Genomic DNA, 17,233 nt, shown 5'->3' on the forward strand with positions numbered 1-17,233 from the left:
GGCATAGCTACAAAACTCTACCCCTAGAACCAATCCAAATACCCAAAGCTGATTCTGTTTACAGTTACGTTTCTCTGACCAATAACCCAGCAGCACACCCCACCCTCCTCCCCGGGACCCCAAAGGTAACCTGGGGTCAGTTGAGGCCCCACTGTTATTTAAACAGAGCGGAAACACATCGGGGGTGGGGGGGGGGGGGAGGGGAGGGGAGGGGGGAGAAGGAAGAAGCCTGAGGTGATGAAATTGAGGGTCAAGTTGTGCTGTGCCTATAAGCAGCAGCGGTGACAACAGTACTTTGACACCATGAACAGGTCATGACAAGGTGCAAAAAGCACCAAACCCATGTGGCTCTGATGCTCAATCACACCGCCAGATGCGATCCTAGATTACGGCACATAAACAAACCTGATAGTGCCATTTAAAAAAGTAAATAATGAATATGTTTATGTAATTTCCATAAGTGACTGCCTGGGATTAATGAAACCAGCCTCCAGGCTGGAAAACATTCAGCCAAAAATAATCATATTTATATTATTTATATTGAATGAATAAATAATAAATCTTACAAAATTTATTGTGAGGAAAACACTAATAAATATCCCATTAAATTACTTTCTTTTATTATTGAATGCAACTTATTATATTACACAAAATGCACAATATTAAACACAATCCACCCTTTCAATTATTAACTGAAATGCTTTAGCAGGTATTTTTAGCTGGTATTTTTGGCAGGTATTTTTATCTAACTAACAGCCTGTATGGAATAAACAATGGCAGACGGACAAATGGATATTTTTATCTGAAGCAGAGCACATAGTTTGCAATTTTACTATTACGATTCGAAAACCTCAACCTTGGTATGATAAACCTTGCGCTCGCTAAGGGGGGGTGGGGGGTCATAAGTCCCCGTGGACACTATTCTTGTCCCTGTGGAATATTTCCCATAATCCCAAGCTGACTCAGTGAACCGCTATCAGGCTCTTATGGACGTACGTTTCACTACCCACACGCCCAGCCACCAGCTTCCCTCTGGAGTCGGCGAGATTTACATCACTGCTGTAATTATTTCCAACTTTATTAACAGAAAGACAGCTTGGAGCTCTGGGGCCTCCTATTATTTTATGCCTGGCAAATATTCGAACAGCCTGTAAAAGCCGATGGACCCCAGCTGAGCATGCAGTTGAGCGGTTGAGTGCGGTTTGTATCCATGACTAATCCACAGTCAGGCTACCCTAACGACCAAGAATGAGATCCCTGGGACCAAGTACAGCGTCGGTGCCAAAAGAAGATACTTAAATCACCGGCCCCGAAAAGAGCTCTGGAACCACAGTCTACTTCCGGAACGATCCATTCGGATCGAGCCCACTCTCCCCAACACTAACACAAACCCAAATGCCGCACAGCTCGAACCTAAGCCCAGCTTGCTGTCCCCCAGATTTCTGTTTACAGTTCACATTTAACTCATTTAACCTTTGCATTGTTGCTACTTGTTGAGCTACTGTGCATGCATGGGTGCATCCCGGGCGCGTGCCCCCCGCCCTCTACGTCCCAGTTCACTGTAATTAGCAGCTGCGCTCCTGCCTAGTCCTCGATAAAAGCACTGAGATTCCAGTGACGGGAGTGACTCCCTAGTGAAAGGGCTGCAGGCGGCCCTCCTCTGTTGACGGAGCCTTGCTGTTCCAGCCGCTAATGTTCTGGCACATCTCAAAACTGGCATTCTGCCTTGGAGCGTCTGGGAATCGGTGCGCTCCCCCACGACAGAGGGCCCTTTGGCCACCTGCTGGACTGCGGGCGAATCCCCGAAGGCGAAGCGGCCGGCCCGCTGCCCCTCCCCCGCAACAACCAGGCGCGGCCCCCTCCAATCAAACGCCACGGAGCTGACCGGCCCATCCCGGCCACTTCTTTAATCAGGGCGCCAGGGCGACTGCCACGAACCGAATGTACCAATTAAGCCAGCTGATTGGGCTCTATTCCGCGGTGGCAAGAACAATCTCAGTGAGCAGATTGCAATCTGACAGCACCAGATGCAATTCATTAATTACGCCGATAAAACAAAGTCTATAAACCCGTGGCGGCTGCAATTTATCTAGTTACTTTGGCATTTAGCGACCAATCACGGGACGGCCCACACGGGGTGCTATTAACCACCTCGACCCCAACCCCCCACCACCCCCCACGCCCTGCACAACGACCGACCCCACGGTGGTCACGTTAAGCAATTTCAGTTTCAATTTCAACTCCTAACCCTACAGAGTGGAATTAGCATAATGCATTCATAACGCGGACCCGACCCGATCGGGGAACCGCTCGGAGATTAGTGCAGAGATCCGAGCTCCTGATGAGAGGATGCTGGTTCGGCTTGAGGTTCAAGAGGCGCCAAAAAGCCCCAGCGTGAAAGGATCCGGGCAGCGTTCTCTGACACAGCCTAAGAATCCCCATTCTGGCAGCTTCTTTCTGTGCCAAAGTGACTTCCTTCCCATTGTTCTAGTGCAATAAGCTATGAATGGCAATGAGAATTGGGTACTGGTGGGCTGCTGCGTCTGGGGGCCCCACTCAAAAATGCACGTCAGACCCCGCCCCCCCCCCCCCCCCCGAATCTTCGAAAACCAAATAAACAGCTAGTGAATAGAGTCACATAATGTTAGCTAGCTATTTTGGTTAGCAGAACACACTTCTTCAGCTTCTCCTAAATAAGGAATGCCAGTATTTCATATTTAGTGCAGTAACTATTTGTGGCCAGCAGGGGGTTAGAGCGCGGTTAGAGTGGCGGTAAACAAGGTCAGTCCGTGGTTGACTCCCATGTTAAACTCAGGCATGACTCACCTTGTCAGACAGCGTCTGCAGCGCCTCCTTCAGGCGGTCGAGAGATTGCTGCTGGGCAGATTCTAGAAGGCGGTCAGCCAGGCTGGAGATGAGGGGGTACAGCTGGCCAATGCTGGTGAGGACCTGGCGGGCTTTGGCTGTGTCCTCGGGGGAGTAGTAGATGCACTGGTATGCCGTGCTGAAGCTGAAATGGGGGGAGGGGGTCATTCAATCGTGGACCCAGCATCCACGCCACTCTGCACCTTCCATCCCATCTCTGAAGCTGAATTTAATTGGGGGGGGGGGGGGTTCAGCTGCTTTAAACCATAACTAACAACAGTGTCTAAAAACAGACATGCCCCCCCCCTCCGCTGAAGAAACAGGACTAGAAGTGCGTGGGGGCTGCAGCAGTGTTTTACAAGCTGAAAATTTCCCCTGGTGGCACACAGAAGAGATCGGTATGGAACGAGCTTTGCATCTGCGGAATTTACACCCAAATCGATGGGCTTCTGCTGAGGCCTACAGTACCGCAGATGTCCAGTAGAGGGAGCGGCTCAGCAGGTGGTGCCCAGGGTGGAGGTTAAGTAACCCGAACTGCTGATTAAACATCTGCCAGTTCAGGATCCCTGCAAAGGGAAGGGGATGTATTTTTTTTTTATACTATTTAACCTGCCTGTCAGCCAGGCCGTGTCCTTCAGGAGATTAACAAGTAGAGTAACTTACCTAGCCAGTCAGGCACATCTGAAAACTACTTAAATTTGGACTTACTTATGACTTATTCATGGGTTTTCATAAATAACTTGATGATATACATGTTAACATATTAATTAGGGTTCCCCTTAATCCCCTTAAAACCCATCTGGTGTATATCATATATTTTATATACTCCTTTATTAGACATATCAGCAACATCTTGGTAACTAATTCCACTCCAGGCGGCCATTTTTTTTATTCCCTACTCAGCTAGGACAATGTGACTCGCAGTCACCATATTCTTGTTCTGGAATAATCCGGATGTGTGGTGCCTTCCTGCCCGGCCCGGTCCCGTGAGGCTGATAGAAGCGGTAATTAGTGGCACTTGTGGCCAACGTAAAAAAAAAACCAAAAACACCCTTTCAGCCGGAGCTGGAGCCGAAAGGCAGGGCAGGGCGTGCCGGGGTGTGATCTCACACGCGTGCCGCCCGCCATCGTCAGCACTGAACACCCTCTGGCAGCTACAACAAAAACCCAAACGTGCCCCATTAACCAGAGTGGGGGCGTCTGCAAATTGAATCGCACCGTGGCGCTCACATGACGCCTTAAATCCCGGCCCTGTGCTTGCCAAGCCATCCTCCCTGGCCACTCCAATTCAACGATAATCAAAGCCTTGACTGCAGAAACTCCGTACTCTAGTAAAATATTTATTACATACATTAACTCTTCTGTTTTTACCACTGTTCTCCAGAGATATTAACTGCCGTGGAGTGGGTCACTCTTAGGAAACTGAAAGCTAAGAAGTATTTTGTGTGATCCGGCAATGAGAGCGGCAAAAGCTTTATTTTGATTTATGTTACATGAAAACATAAAAACATGGAAAAACGGAATAAAGATGAAAGAGGGCTGTGGGAATGAGAGTAAGGTTATGGGGCTGGTTTACTGGGAGGCTGCCCTCCACGGACCCCTTCCCATAATGCACCGGTATGGCGCCATCGCGGCGGTCCTGCCGCTTTAAGCTCTGCCCTGTCCCAGTCCCTGACTGCCTCTGCTACAGCATGTGCCTACAGAGGGGAGCTCGACTGTCACAGGCGGCCGGGACAGCCCAACTCGAGCCAGGGACCCAGAACGAGCAAACACGGCATGCGGACGGACTGCTGGGAGAGGTTTGCGTAGGTGCGCATTCTGGGAAAGCTAGCTCTCTCCGGCCTTCGCAACTAATTCCGACGACAAACATTTTTTCACGTTAATTTTGACGAAGTGCCTCCAATGCCCAGTCAACCAGACAAAACCAGACCCTTAGATACTATACTAAGCAACATCTCTTGACTAAATTCACATAAAACGTCAATCATTGTTCTCTCTTTCGGTATCCACCGCGATCGTAAAGTTTTGATCCACGCGAAATGCTCAACCCCGCCGTGGGACTCAACAAGTCAGGATCCGTAAACTGAAACAGGCACAGCTAAACCGTCAAACACGCTAAAATATTTCCCCATTTTTTCTCCCTGCAGAAACAACCAATAGGAATAGATCATGAATAATGCGAGAAACACAAGAGGCATGAATTATCGTTTCATTAAACCAGTCATCTGAAGCGCATGACTAATTAAGAACAGGAGGTTAATATCCATTCTGAACATAGCGAACTTAAGCATCATGGTGAAATATCACGTTTAAAGGTACAACAGGAGGCCCCACCCTGGATTTCAAAGGAAAACCACTAAGCTACAAGCTGTCATCGTCAACCGTGAAGTTGCTTGGCCCGCAGACGTTGATCTTTGACCCCTGAGATACCAACAGGAAACAGCAGCTCGATCTGTGTGCCGAAGCTGCAGCTACTTCCTGCCACCAAAAAGGCTTCGAAAATAAAATAAACACTAAATTCCTGACAGGAAAGTGCTTTTTCTCCACTCTCAGGCTTTGACTCTAGTGAACTTGTTTCTGTCTATATTTTTCTTTAAAACACACACATACACACACAGCCAACAAAAAAGCCACAGGGACTTATTTTGTTTTCAGCAGCTTTAGCAGGAATAACATCCATCCGTCAAACTTTAAAACGCTACGAAGCCCTAATCTCTGGCCAAGCGTTTGCAGAATTCCTACCTTAATGCGAAAGGCCCTGATTGTGGGGAAACCCTGCCAAGTGAGCTGAATTTATTGGAGACCCTCGATGATGAAGGGAACCTTATTACGGTCAGATTATCACATTCCTCCTATTAAAACAATGTCTCCAGGGTTCAATTAAGAGGAAATGAGAAATTAAGGGCTTTTTAAAAATCACCGTGGCGGAGCGACATCCGGATTAACGGAGGAGAAATGGCCGCACCCCAGCCTCAAAGGCGTCCCGCAGGGGGTGGGACCCGGATAACCCCCCGAGGGGAGCATCAGTGAGGCCGGCTGGGTCCTCAGCAGCTGCCGAAAAATGGATCCGAGGCCAACTCAGTCTGATATCTCGCGAACAAAGGCCAACCAGACCCTTACGGCGGGTCGACAGCGGCCCAAATTCGCAGGGCCACACCTCTCTCACCACTACTATCCAATCAAAAGAGACCGGCTCCCACCAGTCCCGACAGAGTCCGTCAGAGTCAGGCAATGTAATCCCTGCTCCAATGAAGAGGGATGCAACTGTAATTCGTTTTTCCAAACGATGTGGTGTTGTCCCACGCGGGGGGGGGGGGGGGGTAAATCGAGCCATCGCGTCAGATCCCCGAGTCGAGGAAAACCGCGGAGCAGACGGGAGGACCCGCCGGCAGCCTCCGCGGGATCCCCGCCCGCTAACGAGGGCTCCGCGCCGCCCCGCCGCTCGCCAAATCACAGAGGCCCAATAAACCGTGACGCACTAATTAGCTGCCTCTACCCACTAGGGCGGCGGCATGAGCGGAAATGAGCCATCGAATTAAAAAGGCAGGATTCAATGTCCCGGGGCATGGAGATGGCAGCACTGGAATGTTGTGGGTTTGAATCCCATGGCTGGCAGTCACTGTATCACTGAGCAAGTGTTATAAATAGAAGCATTCCTGTGTACTGGTGCATGTGCAGAAGGCACTGAAATTAACCACATTATTATTATTATTATTTTTATTCTCATTTCAGTCTGCAATTATTCTTTCCCAGAACCCACAACCACTGATGGGCTTCTACCTGGCGGCCCTGCAGAAACAGGTGAACGTCATACTTTTATGACATACATTTTTACCAAACATGGCTTAGGAAGCTTTATACCAGGGGTGGGCAATCTTATCCACAAAGGGCCGGTGTGTATGTGGGTTTCGCTGCAACTCCCTAATTAGATTACTAATTAGAGGACTGATTGGCTGAAAAGTCCTCACACCTGGGTTTGTACAGCTGACCTACAGGTTATCCCAAAGACCTGCACACACACCGGTCCCTGCTTTATACCATCATATCTCAGGTTTTACCGGAATAAGACCTCAGCCAGCAGGGGGTGCCGGCGAGGCATGCACTTACTTCCTCTTCTCTGCTTCGTATCGGCTGAGCAGCCTCTGCAGGCCGCCATTTTTGAAGCCCTGGGAGTGGGCGGCCGGGGCCCCCACCGTGATGATGTCATACATGGTGTCTGTGGGGAGACACAGGACAGGTTGAGTACCCCCCACCCATCCAAACGTCCCCATGCCAGGCCTGGCTGCAGACCACACCCCCAGGCCTGGCTACAGATCATACCCCCAGGCCTGACAGAAGACCACACCTCCCAGACCCTTCGTGCCAGCAAGCGGATCCCTTCTCCTCCCTGAAGAGATGGAGTCTTACGGTCATTATACAGGTGAGGCTTCCTGAGAATACGGGGATTTGGCGGAGACGTTTTGGAGGAGCTATTGGCCCCGTTGAACCCAGTTTACAAGTAAGATTTCGACCTCAGCAGCCCAGGGACCGAGGCCTCTCTGCGCTCTTTGGGGGTGCAACCGAAAGGGTAAAAATATGCTAAAGACGACATCATTTTTGTCCCCTTTGTGACTAGCTGACACAGAGACAGGGAAGTTTCAGGAAGTCCTGCCTCTGGGGACGTGTGACAGCAATTAAAGACTTTCCCACGGCGGAAAGTAGGGGCGTCATGCGGAGACGTGCGGTCCCCGAGGCCGCGCCTCCGTCTCCAGCGCTAACGACCCCCCGTGACGAGGCGCTAACAGCTGGCGTCAAGGTGACCAGCTTTTTAAACTGAGCCCTAATTGGTTTCTCCACAGCGGAAAAACAAACCCAGAGGCAGCGTATGTGGGCAGGAGGGATGATGAGCCCGCAGGCGTGCCGGAGCAGGCGGGAGTGAGCGCGGTAAGCGGGGCCGGCAAAACACACCAAAAAGACGACCTGATCGGACCCCGGGAGTCCCGAGTGCCGACCGTCCTGGAGATTTTATTTTGTTTTGTTATTTCACAGCTGCTTTTATCTAAAGCGATGTACGTTTTTGTGAAGGCAGGGTCAGCCCATCCCTGGAGAATCTGGGGCTTAAGGGCCTCGCTCAGGGGCCCGATGGTGACATCACCCTGCCGACCTGGGGATTTGAACCCGCGACCTTCTGATCACAGGACCTTCTGGTCACCCACTGAACCGCATAAAAAAAAAAAAAAAAGAACTGAAAATGCAGTGATAACTCGAAATAATTCACACTTAACCCGTCGGCGAGTTTTGTTTGAATAAGATAAAGTGTACGTTACGTTACACTCCCGAAATAAACACACTTCCGTGCCCATAAAGGGATCTCCGTCACTCTGTACACCTTCGCATATTCAACACAATAAACAGAAATACCTCTGTGTAAAAATCGGCACTTGTTGAGGTGACGCCACTGAATGCCGTCGGGTTTACGCGGTAAAATGGGACGAGACGATAAAAGGGCAGGCAGACCGCAAAGGTCGATCCATTTGATGCTCTACCGATTCCACTGCCCGCGATGCCGGCATCTGACAGGCCGCCGAGAACGTCTTCGGCGTGGAAAATGTTAGCAGCCAAAACAAAAGCGGGGAAAAGGTTATAGTCACTATTTATATGGCAAAAGCGTCAGGTTGTGACTGGGAGGAACGTACCAGCGCCCCCTAGTGTCCAGAACACAAGGGCCATCGTACCCTCTCTCCACAACAAACCGTCTCTGGTGCGTACGCCCCCCCCTCGGTTTAAGGTTTACTTCTGCAAATCACCATCTGGGTCCCTGTTATTTTCTGGAAATGACAGTGTCAGTCACAGGAAGCAAAAACCGAGAGGGCTTGCGGCAGGGCTACATCTGCAGAGCGGCATTCTGGGAGAAATTGGGGCTGAGAGGCGACTACGCCGCGGCCCGGTTATCCTGTCCTTCTTTGTTAGCGTTTAGCCGCTGGCTCCCCGGTGACCTCTCGCTAACCGCATTAGCTAGCTGTCTCCACCGCGTCAGGAGCGAGGGGGAGGGGGGCGGACTCCGCACGGCCGGGACTCCTAAACTGTCCGTCTCACTTACCCTGGAGCTCAGCGCCTGAGCGCACTGCGGCTCTCACTCACCGGCGCCAACCTGCGCTGACGGCCCGAGTCCGGGCGGCTGCGGCGAGCGGACAGACGCACCTGCTCCCCGCGGACATGTGACGCGCATCCTCTGGGTGTGCAGATTGATAGGCACGAACTCCAAATACTTCTGCCCTTTATGGCAGCTGGGCTTGAAAGACGGCCCTGAGGAGCAAAACAAGAGAAGGAGGGGAAAAGAACGATTAAGACAAAGTAATCAAGGGGCCTGCACTGAACATTCCGGATTATAGAGACTCTGGGAATGGCTGGTATTAGCTTCGTGTTTGTGGATGTATGAACATCAAAAAGGAACATTTTTAATTAAATAATAGAGGAAAGACTGGAGAAATGCATCTGCAATTAAATACATGTAAATATAAATGTTAAAACAATTTATGCCACTGACGTGACAGTCACACAGACGTCTCAGTTATGCGTTTTGGGTTAAGGACACAACATGGGGGTCACACGTCTCTCTCTGATCCACTACAGATTCTGGCAGGTGACAGATAAGGTGACCACGACCTCCAGTTAAAAAGAAAACAAAAAAAACAACCCGTGATGCTTTGCAGAACGCTTGATTGACTTTGATTGATGTTTACTACGGGCACGGGAAGGACAGAGCGAAGTCCACCGGCACGCTCCTCCACATGCTAAGACCGTCCCCCAGCCTGGGGTCTGTTCTGCAGGGCTCGCACGTGAGCAGGGTACAGAGCAGGTCGGGGCGGGAGGGGGAGCCTTAAAGGAGCTGGAGGGGGTCAGAGCCACAATCCAGAGACCCGCAGGAAGTGCAGGAAGAGTTCTAGGCTACAGTTCCCGAAATACCAAATTCTTTGGGTGGCTGAAATGCATGACTGAGGGGCGTTTCCGCAATGCAGGGCTCGTGCTCTCGGGGCAGCAGCTGTCGTGGTGGTTAAGGATCCGATCCTGTGACCGATTAAGGTGACTTGTTCAAATCCCAGCAGCAAGAGTCTTAAGTACCGATTATACAAATCAAATCCCCGCAGGATAAATTAATTAGTAACACTCGAAAGTAACACAAATTATCGCAAATACCATAAATTCCCAAATATATAATTAAGCCATATAAAATTTCAGAAGCACCTGTGTTTGTCATTCTGAGCTGTATTACAGGTTTGTTCAGGCTAATTTCCCTTTATTCACTGCAGACGTACAGTAAATTTTAAGTTAATTTAAGCAGCATATAATTTTCCCAGCATGCTGTGTTCTGGTGCAACGTGACCCAAAAAAGGGCACAGCGCAAATGGCCAATCAATGGGCGGCGGTGTCATCTTCTCCTGGGGGGGTCCAATCAAAACAGCTGCCTGCTGACCAGAGTCACCAGGAGGCAATGACAAAAGCAAAAGGGCCATTTGCTGATCTGATTGCAAACCGCGGAAAACGCAATCATTTCGGGAAGCGATTTAGCCGTGCTTCCCATGGTCAGCTGATCCAATTAAAAATTAACGGGAAGGAAAAACGCTGGCTCTGAGGATCGACCGGCCCGCTACCGCGACCCACGCCGAAGGTGGCGATTTTCTAGGAACAACATGCTCTTCCCTTTAATAATATTAAAAACTGGAAATCGATATGAAGCACGTCGGCGTTTTGGCAAAGGCAGCGTGCTGTGGGCGGCGCTCCAGCGTCAGTACGGACTCGGGAGGTCCCCCTGCGGGGAAAACACGCTGCGTGAAGAGTAAACAGGAGGTAACGTTCCCCCAGTATGCTTGGAAAAGTTGACCGGCGAGCACAAACACGGTAAACGAGCCCAGGGTGATTAAGGTCATCTTAAGATGTGTGAAGTACTCAAATAGCTTTTCTGGTCGGATCAGCCCTGATTCGCTGGGACCGTGCAAGAAGCCACGCCCCCTGGAAGGTACACGGCCTGCTCCTCACGGCCCCATCAAATTACTTTCACCCCCCATCTATTTTTTTTCCTTCTTCCCATCACAAGAAGCGATCTTGATCATTGTTAAGGAACGTTACAAGTCTACCGCCGGCCCTCGGTAAATCTGAGTGACAATAAAGTTCCTCTCCATCCCCAGCTGGTCTTTAGTTCATGCCGGACTTCAAATCTGACAGTCGGAAATGAATTATTAACGCATCACACGGGCCATATTAACATGCGGCTGCGGGGACGGACACGGTCTGCTGCTGGGAGCAGCCTTTACAGAGCCAGAGCAGAGGTCCCAAAGTGGGGCCGACCGAAACGACCACCAGACCTCCTTAAAACATCGGCACAGTAAGACACCGGTGCCAGATTTAAAAACCTGCTCTAACTACTGACCCTCGTGTGTTTTCAGAGCAGAGGAATCAAAAATTTAAGCCTAAATCTGTAAATGTAGGACTTGTTTCTACGCCAATGAGCATGCAGGCCTTAACAGGTAGGGGAGGGACCAGGCTAGCTATGATGGGTGGAGCCTATCAGTGAGGGGCGGAGCCTATGAAAGAGAGGCGGAGCCTACCACAGAGGGGCGGAGCCTATCACTGGAGCTTACCCGTTAGCTTGCTGAGCTCCCCAAGCGTCTCCTGATAGCTGCTGATGACTTGTCCATAGTGGGCGATCACCTCCTTCCGCAGGTTGTCCCAGTGTGGCGACAGCTCGCCCAGGTTCTTCAGCTCCTCTATCCTGGGGGAGGGCAGGGAGGAGACCGTTATACCCGTCTGCTGTGTGGTGCTCTCACCAAGCTCCCCTCGTATTCAGTGATCCAGAAGGGGGACAGAAAACAGAAGCCCTGTTATCATTATTCCCCGTCCGTCGTTGTGTGTGTGTGGGGGGGGGGGGGGGTTCCTGGGGGAAATGCAAAGCTCGGCCAAAGCATCGACACGTCGGACACAAATTTAAAAACATGAGCAAGCTTCATGATATATCCTCCCTGCTACTTTCACACTAAACCACATCTCTCGGTGGTTCAAAAAAAAAAAAAAAACCAAAAGCCCTGAACCGCATGCAAACTCCGCTGCTTTCCCACACTATGACTTTTGCTAATTAAACTGTAGAAACTAATTAGATCATTTGCTGCCCAAACAAATGCACTTGGCTCTCGACGCATTTGTCAGGGATGTCCGCGAAAGGCGTGAGCGTCCTGAATGTGTCGTCCTGAGGGCAGGAGCTTCTGTCTCCATGCTTCTCGGCCACTTCATGGTGGCCTGGAGAAGAGCAACACTGAACCTCCTACCTCCGACGCGCCTGAAGGAGGATAACGACTCGCTAACGAGGCCTGGCTCAGTGTTGGCTGCTCCGCCTGCCGTTACGCACAGCAGGGTCCGAAGTGACCAACGTCGCCCCCTTCCTGTGGCACAGTGACCCAGCAGGTGGTGGTACCGTTATGTCAAATCCTCAGTCGCTGGGGGTTTCGGATCCCGGAATATTCATCCGTAAATCCCAAGACATGCTGTGTCGGATGTCCTAAATTGGCCTGCGTGAGTGAGCGTCAAATACACAGAAGGACATCCACATAAATGGTTTTGAAGATGGAAGTTCTCTCTGTCTGCTCCTCTATGTAAACCCAGTTGACAGGTTAATTTATCACACATTCATCCGTCCTCTTTTTTATATATATTTTTACTGACAGCTGTATCACGCTGCAAGTGGAAATGCACTAACCGACATTCCTCCAAGAGGAAGCAGGCCGAGGAACTTGTGGTCTTACCGAAGAATGTGCCGCATTGAAATAAACACTGGCAGGCACAGGCATCAAAATCATCAACACAAGTTCAGCCATCTTCTACCACCGCCAGAAAAGGAAGATATCACCATATCGAATGATGCATAGAAAAGACTTTGCGTGGCACAGAAAAGCCAGTAGGGACCAAAGCGACTAAGGAGACCCAATGCCTTGTCAACATCCATGATGCGTATATGGGGCAGCCAATCAAACAATCCCCGGCGACAAATCTCTCCGGGTCATCTTGCGGCATGCATGCCTTTTGGGGGGAGTTCTTCCAGACGGATTTCCATTGGTAATGGAGTCTTTATCTGCCGGATACAGGTGGACCACGGCTCCCAAATGTTTGGAAAAGAACTTCTGAAACGTGCTTCATTAATAATAGGATTAACCACCATAATAGAAGATGAATTTACATATTAAACAATGGCTGATTCTTATGTAAATTTGCACTCGAGGCCTGCGTGCCTCAGTAATATTTGCAGCGAGCAGATAAATATCTTTTAACGCAGGAAGCATAAGTTTGTATTTTGAAGATAATATTGTGAACAAAATAATGCCTGTGTTCTTGTTTCCGGGAAAATTGACGCAAACCCTGTTTCATAGCACATGTTGATTTGAAGATTAAAGTTGGTGATAAAGTACACTGTGCAGCCCCAGGCAGGGTAGCTTAATCCATTACCTACTCTAATCGTCACTAGATTGCTCTAGTTTGTGGTCAATCAACATCACCTAGCCAACTCCCTGACAATAGATTGCTTGTAATATGTGCACATGGACAAAAAAAGTGAACGCTAATGAAATAAATGTAAAACGCCCAAAAATCTAACGCACACAAGCATCGATGCAAAGGTGCATTTATAAATAACCCACTATGAACAGACTAGCTTTCCTAAGAGTCTGTTTGCCAGAGTGTAACCACAACATTCAGCCGCAGTGCTGCAGGACACGGTATAGAAAACCGCAGCATCACTAAAATAAGCGTGAAGTCTTCTGGCTCGACTACAGAACAGAAATACGAGTATCTTTAAGCCGGCAGGCAACATTAATTAAAGCCATAATTAACAATCATCATCATCTGATGCCGTGCATCCGGCACCATCGCAATCGCTGTGTTCCACAGTAGTACTACATGCTGGTAATAAGTTTCATTAAGGTTTTTCGGCCGTGATCAAGTCTACGTGAGAACACGTGCGCCAACATGGACGCACGGAGGAGCATCAGACGCTCCTACAAATGCAGTCAGTTCCCACCTAATCCCAATCCAGCCCCATGCTCTCTGCCTAGGTTTACTGCCACACCCATGGGAAAGACCCCGATCCAGGGATGGATCGTCCTCCCCGAGCTCCGATCGATCGCCCAGTTTCCCGGGCGTCTTCCCTTCTGCAGCTGCATCTGCAGGTGACCGACGAAACTGACAGAAGTGCCCACCTTAGAAATTCATCTCAGGCCGACTATCTGCTGGAAACACTAGGAAAATACCCGTCGGCCTAACAGGCTAATTTCAGGCCCAGAAAGCACAAATCCAGACCATGATTTACTTTCAACCAACCAGTTGAGTACTCTGTGACTGTGACTCTTTATGCTCAACTGGTTGGTTGAAAGTAAATCATGGTCTGGATTTTTACTTACTGGACCTGAAATTGCCACCTCCGCTAAAGCGCTTAATAATAATGTATTTGTTGCATTTCTTCATCTTTTCACAGCAATTTGTCACTAGAAAAACAGAGGCCAAGACACCAATCAAGATATTCAGCAGGAGAAATAAGTAAATGCTTCCCACGCACGCAAAAAGAGCTCGGGGAGATTAAGAGAGGGCTAGCGGAGTGCAAATGCGTTTGTCAACGTCAAAGGGACTGTGGGACAGACCGGCTGTCATTGACTTCAAAGCTGCGCACGGAAGAGAGAGACGGAGCCGCCCCAGGTCATGGCAGCTGCACTTTGTGCGCTAAATTATTTGTCAATCACGGTCATCTATTTCTGCCTGTCCGGGGTTTCCCAGGATCGATAGAAAGCGCCAGAAGCCCACTGACGTCTACAGAAGTTGCCTCAGACAGAACGGGGCAGGGGGCATTTAAATGTGACCCCAGTCATGTGATCCTTGGTTCACCAAACATGTACTGAGGATTTACAGATTTTAAGCTGCTGTTTTAGATGTCTCAGGAGGCGGAGCTAAGTGTCGCTATTGACCAATGGGCAAAAGAGGAGGAGAACCAATCAAATGGCAACACAATGTTTGCCCTGCTGGTAGACTATACTGTACTGTATGTGTCTTCATATAGCCATCTTTATCGAGCGATAAATAAATGTAAGACTTTCTCTGAAAGCTGTGAGTGACTTTGATAAACAGTTTGAGGAACAAACGAAAGGTCACAGTATCAAACTGGGACCAGACACACCAGGATGCCCTCATCGCTGAATGATGGCAGGAGGGTGTCCGGGACTGCAGGGGGGGGCGGTCAGGAGTAATCAGACCTGACAAATACGAGGAATGGCAAAAAAAGAGAAAAACCTACAAGCTATACACCTAAATGAGGAACGAGTCCAAATTCAGCCCAAAAAGCCCTTTTCGGCCCAGAGCCACCCTGACAGATCTTACTGCCTGTCAGTCTCTTCCAGTTCCTCAGGAATATACACCCTGATTTAGATTCAGAGACCAGAACATTTCACGGTCTGCTCCACCTCGGCCCGGCAGCCCGCGGACCTCCCAGGAGACACTGGGACGGTTGCAGGCTAATTTCGATTTTGAAGGGGCAGGAGCGGTATGAAGATTCCGCATCCTCGGGAGCCCCGAAGACAGCCACGTGCTCGGTCCCGCTGCGGATCCTTCCAGAACAGGCGAACGAGGCACGAGGAGGCGACTGGGGAAGAAGCCGTCTGGCGGGCCGACAGGGCCGTTTGAAGTGTTAAGCAGACGTGAATAATTAAAGGTCCCACGAGGGCACGCCAGTAAAGGGGGGCGGCGGCGAGGGGGCGAGCGTGAGACGGGCTCACCTTGCCGCATCTTCCTGGATGTAGAGAGCCAGGAGCTGCTTGGGAACGCCGAACGACACCGTGCATTCCGCCATCTGCTCCCGGACCTGCATCCACTGGCTGTCCGCTGTCTGGAAGCGGTATAACTTGCTCACGGGGTTCTTGAACACTGGGGGGGGGGGACAAAAGAGATCTTAGTGGGCTTCAGGAGGCAGAGCTGGAGTCGCACGCTACCATAAACGGCCCCCTTGTGGAAGATCTCAGCGACTTCTGGTCCCTCAGCTTCCGGATCTCGGAAAGTCTGCAGGGGGCCTGACAACACCGGGTCGATCCTCATGAAAGCCTGTCAGCACCTTCACCGGGGGGGAGGGGATGAGCAAGGCCATCTTACTTTCTTCTACTGCAATACTACTGAAAGCATTCCAATTCAAGATATTATGGTACGGTGTGGCCTTACGGGCTATTTTGAAGTTGCCAAAGAAGCTTAGTAGACCACAGTGCCCAAAATATTTTGCCCGTGAGTTTTTAAGCAACCCAAGAGTCCAGTAGAACGTCTCTCAGCACCAGCACGCCAGCCACCACATCCAAGAACTTTCTTCCTATAAGCCGCAATCATCGATAGCTGAATCTAGACTAGTACAACACTATCAGAACCCTTAGTGCATGTGAATCGCAGCATCTAATGTCTACAGCGCCTTTAAGATGTATTTCTTTGCATACTGTTAGCTGTCCTTTGTACTGGGTGCAGCTGAAGGAGTGAGGGTCCCCAAGTGCTCGCTGTATACAGCTAATAAAACATCTTAAATCCTGAAACTAGAGCACATGGGCACAGAGGGGCAGTTTCAGGGCTAAATAAATAAAACCGCTGCCACATTGGTCTTACACAAAACACCGAAATGAAGGATGTCTAAGAGAATTCCCTGATGCTCAAGCACCAGCAAGAATATTTATTTCAGAGGCATATGTTTGCTCACATCTGTGGGGTTGGGGGGTTCGATTCATGCCCCAGGCTCTTTGTTTGTGATTCTACTTTCGTGGAACGCATACAATAGGCTGACTGTGACTGTGTGTTCGGAAAATTGAATGTCTGTCCCATATACCTATTTCCATATGTAAAATATGAGTATACTCCTCTTCCGTCAGCACCCCCGCATCCGACTCGATGGCACGATAACATCCCCGTTCCCATCTGTCACCCGCGTGACAGCGAGAGGCCGTTCTTCCCAAATAACTTTAACAGCAATTAAAGAAATCAAGATGTACGGAGAGGAGACCAAACGTAATTTGCCTGTTCTTGAAGCAGACGGCTTCCCCCTGATTAGTCCCGACAAAATCAGAGCGAGGTGTTTACGGAATTAGGTGGAATGATTTCTTGGGGGCGATGAAGACGCTCCCCTGGGCTTTCATGGGCGAAGCAGACCTGCCATATGGTAATTCCGGATGTAGCTGGCAGAGACTGCTGAAGGGAGAAGAGAGGCTTTTTAAACGCTGTTATCGTTTCTGAGCCGTCGGGTTGGAAAGCGGTTTGATTCCGGCGCCGTTCGCCTTTCCTTCATGGTGAGAGGCCTCTGATGAGTGATTTGGAGGTAGGCTGGGTCGGGCTGAGA

The 17,233-nt window shown here is 49.9% G+C and overlaps 1 protein-coding gene across 11 annotated transcripts in view; it reads right to left on the bottom strand.

The window, feature by feature from the left end:
* The window catches only part of inpp4b (inositol polyphosphate-4-phosphatase type II B), a 150,207-nt gene that overhangs the window by 19,069 nt on the left and 113,905 nt on the right, over positions 1-17,233 (bottom strand). For all 11 annotated transcript variants that reach the window (XM_023799244.2, XM_072707703.1, XM_072707704.1 and 8 more), the window contains 5 exons: positions 15,648-15,795; positions 11,484-11,614; positions 9,046-9,150; positions 6,973-7,081; positions 2,827-3,010 (listed from right to left, as the gene is read on the bottom strand). In XM_023799244.2, the coding sequence (XP_023655012.1) occupies positions 2,827-3,010; positions 6,973-7,081; positions 9,046-9,150; positions 11,484-11,614; positions 15,648-15,795 (677 nt within the window). The remainder of the gene's footprint in view (positions 1-2,826; positions 3,011-6,972; positions 7,082-9,045; positions 9,151-11,483; positions 11,615-15,647; positions 15,796-17,233) is intronic.

Source organism: Paramormyrops kingsleyae, chromosome 25 (assembly GCF_048594095.1).
Source record: "Paramormyrops kingsleyae isolate MSU_618 chromosome 25, PKINGS_0.4, whole genome shotgun sequence".
Lineage (NCBI taxonomy): Eukaryota > Metazoa > Chordata > Actinopteri > Osteoglossiformes > Mormyridae > Paramormyrops > Paramormyrops kingsleyae.